Below are 10000 nucleotides of genomic sequence, written 5' to 3'. Positions count from 1 at the left end.
CACGAAAATTCTATTTTTTCTCATGAAAGATGCTGACTTTCCTCACTGATGCAGATGATACGTATTCTTTCTGATTAAGCTAAGATACGTCCTGTAATGCACAACTGGAAGCTCCGTTTTCCTGAAAGACCTTCCAGCACGAGGTGTTTGAACATACTTTACATTTTTACAGGGAAAACTTGAATACATAGTAATGTGTTAAATCTACTAATATTAATACTTTATTTTACATCTAATAATATAGATACTTTATTTTGTGGTATTTCAGTAGCATTTGACCTAATTAGTGTTTTAAACATAATTATATTTATTTATGTTTATATCTATATATAATATATTTTTATATTATTTAATCATAATTTATATGCATATTTAAAAATATGCAGTGATTTATGTTTCTGCTTAACTCAAGATTTGAAAGCTAAATGTTTTAGATAAAGTGGAAAAAAACCCCAAAGCTTTACAAATATTCTCTTAGCTTTCCCAGTTTTTTGTTCTCACATATTCAGCTATGTCCTTCATATTTGGCATTTTGATTTATTAAGCAATCTTAAGTATTAAAGACTTTTAGCGTACCAGCAAGACTTCAGATGCATTGTGCCTTGTGTCAATGATGAATTAATTCCAGCAGAGCACAGAAGTTACTATTATTTAAGCCTAGCTCGTCACCTCTGCTTTTACATCACAGGCCAGTTTGAAAAGGCTGTGTCTTAAGGAGGGAAGTGAGGCAATTGCATGGCCATTTGGGGAATCTCACGTTTGTGGTACTGAGCAGCGGGTGCTGTGGGTCTGTCTTGTCTATGGATCAACCAACATGGGCACCTTGATGCCAGCACAAGGTTATGCGTCTGAGGGTGGTGCCGTGGTGGTGGTCTGTGCTGGCAGTTGTAGGCTTCAAATCTTTAGCCCTCGGCTCTGTCACAGCGCAAAGACGGTGCCACCCAGGAGGGCCAGGACGGCCCTGCCGCGGGTCTCATCCCCTCGTCTGTCCCGGCACGTGGGACGGCGCCGTCGAGGGCCGGGGCTGCGGGCGCGGGGCGGGGCGGGGACGCTGCCGGCCCCTCGCCGCCCCCTGGCGGCAGCTCGGGCGCTGCGCAGCTGCTCCCGCTCCCGCTCCCGCTCCCGCTCCCGCTCCCGCTCCCGCTCCCGCTCCCGCTCCCGCTCCCGCTCCCGCTCCCGCTCCCGCTCCCGCTCCCGCTCCCGCCGGGCGGCGGCGCGGGCGGGGCCTGGGGCGGGCGGGAGCGGAGCCCTGCGCGTCGGGCACGGGCCGCCTGCACGGCCTGGGCCTGGCAGGGCCCGGCAGAGCCCGCGAGCCTGGCGTGCCATACACCCTATCATAAAGTGAGGAGGTCTAATTGCGCTACGGCGCGCTATCCTGCTATTTGTACAAATAAAAGACCCCGTCTTGATGCAAAATAAACACAAAAGCACTGTTGTGACTATAACAGGGAGTCATATACTAATTTATATAATAAGTGGTTGTGCACGCTTTATTCAAGATTATGGCTGCAAGAAATGGCATGAATTGCTGGGTGTGTTTAATGCTGGATTATAGCAATTTGAAACATGTCAAACACATGGCTAATGCCTCATGCTTCACTCATTCTTGCGTAAACCTGCATAGCCACCATCCATTATACCCTTGGTAACAACACAATTCTGCAAGTAAATATTGTTACACTAAGTAACCTTTCAATTCAAGTTGTTTAGGAAGAGAAAATGCAATCTTGTGCAGTCAGTTCCAGTGTCAGTTTAATGTTTCAAAAGGGAAGTGGTGTAGAGAATAAGTATCTGTACAGTGACTTGCTGGCTTAAAACATACATGTGTGCACGTGCGTGCACACGCGCACACAAAAAATGTACAGTTCACTTCAGAAGAGAAAAGTAAAAATGTAGCTTCTAACTTCACAGGAGGAGTATTTTTTTTTTTTTTTGTGTGGGTGATAGCATGGTTACCCAGGCAGTATTAGGCATTCAACCTGCTGTGCAACCACTCACTAAAATAATCTACAATTTCACTCTCTCGTGCACAGAACAGCAAATATTTTCCCCATACTTTTGTTCAAAATACCAGGTAGCAGAGCTTATATCTCACCTTTGGTGCCCAGAGTTACGGAATCACAGAAGTAGGTGCTGCTGAATGTGTCTGTGAATGTGGGTGCGTGTGTGCCTGTGTAGGCACGCTCATGACTGACAGCAAGTGTGACAGCAAGAGAAAAAGAGAAGGATTAAAAAGTATGAATGTGTATAAATGTATGTAAACAGGGACCTATATATTTTTTCTTGTCTTATTGGAATTCCTAAACTTTCAGCCTTAGTATCCGGCAGTCATCGTATTTCCTTTGTATTTATTTATGATTATTATGCTAACAATCTCCACTATTGTTGTAAAAGCAAGAAAAAAAGTACATTAGTTTGCTTAGTAAGATGTTGCAGGTTCAAATTATTTTGCCACCAATAACTCAAATTACTGATACATAGATTTCAGAAATTATCCTTGTTTAAGTGTTTTCTGTACTTCAGTTTCGAGAGTTTAGAGTTGATAGTATGTACACACACGAGTGCATAGATTCATGTATATACGCATGTGTGTGTGTATGCAAGAGAAAAGAAGAGAAAAGAAAAAGATTCTATTCTCTTACTTTCTCCAGCAGCCCTTTTTTAGTTGCTGGCAGCGGGAGGGGGGTCGGCTGTGCACAACCAACACAGATCATTACTCAAGCCAAAGTTTCTGTGTTGTTTTTGAAAATACCCTTTTACAACTAGAAAACCCCCACACACTTTATTTTTAACATAAATTACAGGGATTCTTTTTTCTTCATATAAATACTTCAATATTTCTTCAGCTTCATTTCTAAATAAATTACTCTTTCTAGTATTGTTACTCTGTAGTTTCCTTCTGTCTCTACACAGCTCTTGGGTCAGATTTGTTGTTTTCTATTGCCAGAATAGTTACTGGTCATGTTACATTAAAGCAGATTCTGCTGGCTCACAGACATTTTAACTTAAAATGCAGAGCCCGAACTACACTCTGGGGCTTTACAAGGATACAAAATCCACAAGACATAAAACCCTTTGGTTAATATGAACTGGAAGATGTTTAACCCTTCTCTGCTAATTGTAATGAAAGAGTCAGAAATTTATGAAATTTCTGGATGTTTTCTAGTGTTTTGATTATCTAACATTTAAACCCCTTTGCCCTTTTAATGCGCTTGGCTAAATGTACCACTGTTATTGTCTAATGTTCGAATTTGTAAGATGAACCTGTCTGTTGGTTAAACCTTTGTTTGACTAAAAGAGGATTAATGTTTGAGTTTCCCAAATTTCCAAATCCTTGTAACGATACAGTTGATGAAGTGTTTTAAATAAATTTCCACTCTGATATACATATCTTTTTATTGAAAGTAAATATTGTAAAAATCGGAAAGGGCTGTCTGCTTCCACAGTTGTGGCATACCCGCATTAGAATTTTCATATAACTACTAAGGGCAATCAGACCCTTTTCTCTGAATATTTTAAACATTGTACATGTAAAATTTATGCCTAATTTGAATACTTATTAGCTGCCTAATCTCAGAAAAGAGTATTAGCTTTGTTTTTGCCTTGTAAAATTCATCACTGCATGTATCATATTTTCCATTTCTATTATTTTTCTTCACTGATGTTCATAAGTGTTTAAGAAGGGCTGTTTGTTCATAAACACATCTGGTGCTGCCGTTGTTTACTGGGCTATAACAGCTGCCCTTCTTTATGTTAACTGTGTTTGTGTTTAGGTTTTTTGCATCCTGTTTTTTTTCTGACCAGACCATCCTAAATAACTCATCTTTTGCTATTTTAACATTCTTCACACAATATATACTTTCATGTTATCTTGTAGGTGCTTGTTTGTGGTAACTCATACTGCATTTTAATTAATATCCCATGCACGTTGTCAAAGTTGCAATGATCCTTTTCCTGTGGTTTTTTTTTCTTCTTTTTTTCCCAGGGAAAGGCAATTGCTCATACTTTGCAAGGGAACAAATAGCTAAGTAAAATAATTAGGCTAAGCAGCAAGCTTTGTTTCCTTTCCTAAGTTTGCCTACACATCCCTCTCCTTTCAGAGGTGTCTTTTAAAATCACAGCTCAGCCAGGTTGTTGTGAGGACTCTGTCAGTACATCAGGAGTGAGGATGAAGGAAAGTAAGGTCCATTCTGACCCTGTGAGAGCAGGAGAGGACTTCGGTGGCTCTGAGAAGAGACACTGACCTTTCCATATTACAGATACAAAATGCATCTTGAAATTCTGGTTTGTAAGGGCACATTGGTTCTTTATTTACTGCAAAGATTTCAACTGATCTTGGCAGGACATCTCATTGCTATCCTGAAAGTACAGTATATTTATGCAGTGAAAATGATAAAACATTTATTACTGTAGAGAAGGTAATATGCATAATTTATGCTGTTTTTAGCACAATCATTAGTGATATTCTTGATAGATTTTATTTCCAGCTTTCATATCTAATACATGCCTGGAAAATTAATTTTATATCTTTCATTTATTTGCCTATGTTAAAATTGAGTTTTAAGTCATCTTCAAGTGAACAGTTTGATTGCTGCTCATGCATAAGCTTAATTACTTCCCAGGAAGGACAGTATTAAATGTTTTAAATGTCAGAAAAATAAATGAATATCAGCCGTTTGATTAAAAAAATAGGCAATATCTGACATGTTTGCAGCAGGAGCTTTTTCTTAAAATGCCTCCGAGGCAAAATTTTATTTAGTCACAAAAAAGGAGAAGCCCATTATACTATTTATCATTGGTTGATACCATATGATTTGTATCACCCTTACAAAATTTTAATTTTGTATGATTAGCTGTGCATCATTAAACAACAGCCTTGCATAAGATATGCTGTAAAATTCTGACAGAATCAAGATAGTGAATATTTTAAATAAGGCTGTATAGTCATCCATGGTTGTCAAAGCTAGATAATAGGAAATATAGAGCAGTGTGTGAAATCGTGCCTTCACTTAAACTGGTTTTATAGGTAGACTTTAAAATGTAGTCGTTCATAAATGCTATTGACCATGCTCCTTGCGTGGTGTGTTATTTTGGCCGTTAAATGTAAGCACACAAAGCTTGCTTATAGAAACCATAATTCCGGTGATTAGTAGCTGCATGAAATCAGAGTTTGCATCACATTTCTTGGTAAACGGCTCCTTGAGGCTTTTTTCTTCTTCTAAAGATGCTGTCTGTATAATTGGCAGAGAGGGACATCTTGATAATGGAAGTGTGAAGGTGTAACGCGTGTGTTAATTGATACTTCTTAATCACTTTTAGGTATTAAGTCATGATGCAGGAATCTGCGACAGAGACAATAAGCAACAGTTCAATGAATCAAAATGGAATGAGCACTCTAAGCAGCCAATTAGATGCTGGCAGCAGAGATGGAAGATCAAGTGGTGACACGAGCACTGAAGTAAGCACAGTAGAACTGCTGCATCTGCAACAACAGCAGGTAAGTTTGTTTTGTTTCCTGTTTGTTTTTAAACAAATAAAAGTGCTGTTTTCAGAAGGGCAGCTTTTTGCACACCCTCGGTGTGTGCTGAATGTGAAGTGTTGTGGAACTGAAGAGTGTGGGGCATTATTTGTTGTTGTTTTAGTGCACATTAATGTTGAAATGCAAGGGTCCCGTTCTCGTGGTGGCAACATATTGCTGATATGGCTGCACGCCACCACACTCACCCGGTGATTAAAGTCCCGCAGTGTATTTATAAAAGTTGTGCTGAAGCCTTGCAGTGTATGTTTTCAGGAACTGTTAGTTTACTGTGTGATTCGGTAGCGCAGGACATGGTGCAGGGCTTTCCACCAGAGGGCCACATTACTTGAGACTTTGCCTCGATTGCAATGAATTGAGCCAAAGTCAGAGCTGGGCAGTGAAGGGACCTTAGTGAAGGGAGCAGTCACTTTTCACAGTGAAGATGCTTTGCTGTCGTAGGTGTAAATAAAAAATGCTGGTTAGTTCAGAAGCACCGAAATAAAAGAGAGAATGTGTTGCTGCCTATGTGTGTGTGTGTGTGTGTGTGAGTGTAACATGGATGTGTGATTTTGAAAATATGGGAAAAGAGAGAAGCAGCTTTTCTATAGGTATGTTTCCATTCTCAATTTTAAAACATTTTTTTTAAGTTTATCTGTTTGTGTTCTCAACAAGTTAATGGAGAACTGCTATGTTTAAAACTGTAAAGTTAAATTGTCCTCTGGCTGCTGAGGCAATCTAATTATGAGATGCAATCCATTAATTTTTGTCACTGTAAGATTTCTGTTCCTTTTAAAACCTGTGCAAACATAACTCCTGCTTTGTGTGCCTAAGGAGTTACCCCCCCATCAGGGGACCCAGACTGCACTAATGCAGTGAAGCCCAAACAGTTTGTTTTGTAAACAGTTGGAATCAGATTCTGCAGAGTGCCCAGTACCAGCTTCGAACTCCTGAAGTCTTTGATTACTCGTCCTCTCATCTGCTGAGGCCACTCAGCACCTTTGGAGTTCAAAACCTTGATTTTAAATACTGAGGCTTTTCATTACAATGTCAGGTATTGCATTAATGGAAGGAAAGTTGTCTCCTGTAAGATAGAATATTATAAACCCTCTGTTTTATAGAAACATGTTTTAACATGATAGATAAATTGCATGTGTACGGGCCTCTGAAATAACAGGTCATAATAGCTCTTAAAATTGAATCATTTTTAGTGCTGAATTAAGCAGTGTACACTAGCTACATTTATAGTTAAATATTTTAAATGGTGACAGAAAATGTGGAGAAATGAAATAGTTGTAGATTGAAATATGAGAGGTTGTTAAGGCTTAAATCTGTGCCTTGCTTCAAATTTGAGTGTATTCAGTTTTAACAATTGAGCACTTACAGTATTACAGTCTGAAGAAATACAGGTTTCAGTGTCTTCATTAAGTTCTTAGCAGGTTTGCACCCCTCTCTATACATACACTATTATCTATATATGTACTTTGTGTTTTTATACTATTTTCATAAATTGTATGTGTATACATATAGATATAAAAATTTAATACTGTTTTTGTTGAAAATCATACCATCGTCTTTATTCAGGTGTTCAGATTATAACAGCAGTTTAAAATTTTTATTGAGAAAGAGTGTATTTAATTGGTGAAAATTTTTAGAAAACTAAATTTAAGTGAAACACTTTAAAATACAAAAATACCAACAGACTAATGTGCCACTTACCCGTTTCTCAAAGTAATAGTCCTAGGCATGTGTAGCCAATTTGTCCATACAGTCACAGATTCCAGTAGATAGCATTTGCAAAGACCACAGAGAATTACAACTGAAGATGAAAATATCCAGTTGAGTACTAATAACAGACAGGTTCTGAGGGGACAGGCTTAGAAGTGACAATCTTTTCTTCAAAACTGTGATTAGATCTTAAATAAGCAGACAGGCAAAGTAAAACCATGGGTACAGTTAATAGGACTCAAGAGGCATTTTATGGTGGGGTCTGCACTGTAGGATTTAAATACAACTTGAGTTAGGCGTATAAATCCTTCTATAAAATATGTTGATGTGAAACATAAATACTAGTAAACATGCAGTAGGATGTCCTTTAGATAACGGGTATAGCTTTGTGCTACTTTTGTTCTTCTTCCTCACTCTGTTTCTTTTTTTTTTTCCCTGTTTTTGACCAGATGCCTTTTGAAATATGAATTAAGAGGAAAATGATGACTAGTTTTATTATTGTCACAGTAGTACCTCTCTAGAATGTCATTTTTAATATGCGACTTGTCTAACAAACTTTGAGAAGTAGAAGAGCAGAGCAAACCCCATTGTACCTGCAGTTATTATTCGTAAGAATTATTTATTGTTTAAATATGTGCTAGGTATAATGTACTCATCTCATAGTTTAACATTCTGATTTTGGCTTCCCTGAGTCATTTTACTGTGGGCCTTCAAATAAACAAATCGAGTTTGTTGTGGCTTTTTCTAAAGGAAGCAAGATAAATGATCACTGGTTTTAATCATTTCTTTCAACTGGGCAGCTACATAAAGTGTTGCTAATGCTTAAGAATAGGTATATCAGATGAGTAAAATCACAAAATAAGTTTTCACTAAAGTGGCACGAATATTTACCAGGGAAAGTTAATAATGAGCAGTTTTAGAATATATACAAAGAGCAACTGGGTAGGTTAAATTTGTTAAGTTACATACCTGGTGTATTTATAGAAAGTAAATACGCTAAGTTAGACTTCATTAGGTTCTTATAAGCAATTATTTAGAGTTTGGACAGTTCTGTTATTTGCTTGATGAACTGTGTTGTTGTGATCTTTATATAGAAATGGGAAGTTTGACTTAAATCAGGGAGTTATTTCTCATCCATGTATCAAGACAGAATGACAGTATTCTATAATATATTGTAATATATACTTGGTGATAAATGGATTGGGTGCTGTCACAAGTCATTAGGTCGGCTTTGAAGATGTATGACTAGAACGTAAGCAACTTTTTATCTTGCTGTCGATATTTATGAATTTATAAATATTACTAAAGTGAATATAGATTTTTACTATTAAAATATGATGGAAACTGTAATCTGCTCAGATTTGTTTCTTCTACTTTTTTTGTCTTACGGTGAATATTGTGTCTTGTGTGTGTACATTTGTATACTTCTGACGTTTTCACTTTCATTTTTTTCCTTGTACGTTAAAATCAGTGTTTCATACTGGAATGTATAATGCATGAAAAAAGCATATCCTTGATTAAATACATTGACAGATTATTCTGCATTAGATGTAGAATTTTATTTTTATATTAAGTTTGTAGAATTAATTGTTTGTGTCACTAAGGTCAAAATAGTTGCTAAAAAACCATGATTGCTTTACAGGGTAGATTTGAGCTTGCATTTTGAGTATTCATTAAGTCAGTGCTACGAAGATAATCTTTTTTAAAATGTTTTATGGGAATTTATTGCTTAGAAGCTGTTTCAGTTGACTATGTATAAAATTATTTTTCCAAAGCAGTTTTATTTCTTTGGTATATCACTTATTATTAGCATTTAATTATTACAAAATACAAATAGTATTTCCAGAAATAAAAGTTTGATGCTAGCATTTAGATTATCTTGATGATGTAAAAATAGAAGTTTTGCTTTCCTTATGTGTGATTACTGTGATTATTATTTGTGTTTTTTTTCCTTGTGATTAAGGAGAAGGAAGATAACGGGGGAGTTTGTTTATCTTATGAGGTCTTGAATTAGGTGTTGACAAAGCTTGTGTTTCTGTATGTTGGACAGTAGTGCTATTTACTAAACCACTAGAAACTTTCATTTTGACTCCTTGAAACAGAAAATTAATTTTCTCATACTGTGCAGGATGTTTGTATTATAAAGTGATATAAAACCCTGCAACTGTTACACCTGTGGCAAAAGCTGATGCCATAAAGAGCACTGATGGCATGTAAGTTAAATAGAAAACTTGCTATTGCATCTAATGATACTTATTGTTATCTAAATTGACCACGGCATATTCGACTGAAAAATGCTCCTTCCTAGTGATTTAAAACAGAAGTTAAAATCATGGAAAATTTTGCAGAAGGGATAGAGGCTCTCACATCACAAGTTCAAAAGGAGCAAAATTCTGTTAGGTTTATTCATATGAATTTCAGAGCAGGTATTACCAAATTAGCAGATGCTGAACTAGCAAAGGAAAGTATGTTTTACAAATGCAGGCACACACATGGTCTAATCTTTAATTTGTTATAGAATTGAGAATGTCCTAAAATACCAGAATGTAATTTCACCGAAGTCCTGATATGTCCCTAGAACTATCTCTTATTATTAGTCTTTATTTTTTTGAGTCCTGCTCTATGCTTCTTCACACACAGTTTTTTTCCCGCAGTTGAATTATTGGAGAAGAGCTAAATTCAAATGCAGGCTGTCTGTCCACCTACTGACACTACAGCTGGAATAAAAAGAGCATATTTCATTTTCCGCATCTGCCA

The 10000-nt window shown here is 37.0% G+C and overlaps 1 protein-coding gene across 7 annotated transcripts in view; it reads left to right on the top strand.

Moving 5' to 3' along the window:
* FOXP2 (forkhead box P2) overlaps positions 1-10000 on the top strand; it is a 407653-nt gene that overhangs the window by 216654 nt on the left and 180999 nt on the right. For all 7 annotated transcript variants that reach the window (XM_032688023.1, XM_032688017.1, XM_032688020.1 and 4 more), the window contains one exon: positions 5320-5497. In XM_032688023.1, the coding sequence (XP_032543914.1) occupies positions 5330-5497 (168 nt within the window). In that variant the 5' untranslated portion in view covers positions 5320-5329. The remainder of the gene's footprint in view (positions 1-5319; positions 5498-10000) is intronic.

This window comes from Chiroxiphia lanceolata, chromosome 5 (genome assembly GCF_009829145.1).
Source record: "Chiroxiphia lanceolata isolate bChiLan1 chromosome 5, bChiLan1.pri, whole genome shotgun sequence".
Lineage (NCBI taxonomy): Eukaryota > Metazoa > Chordata > Aves > Passeriformes > Pipridae > Chiroxiphia > Chiroxiphia lanceolata.
Note: the sequence above shows the minus strand (reverse complement) of the source record. Positions and strands in the feature narration are given on the sequence as shown.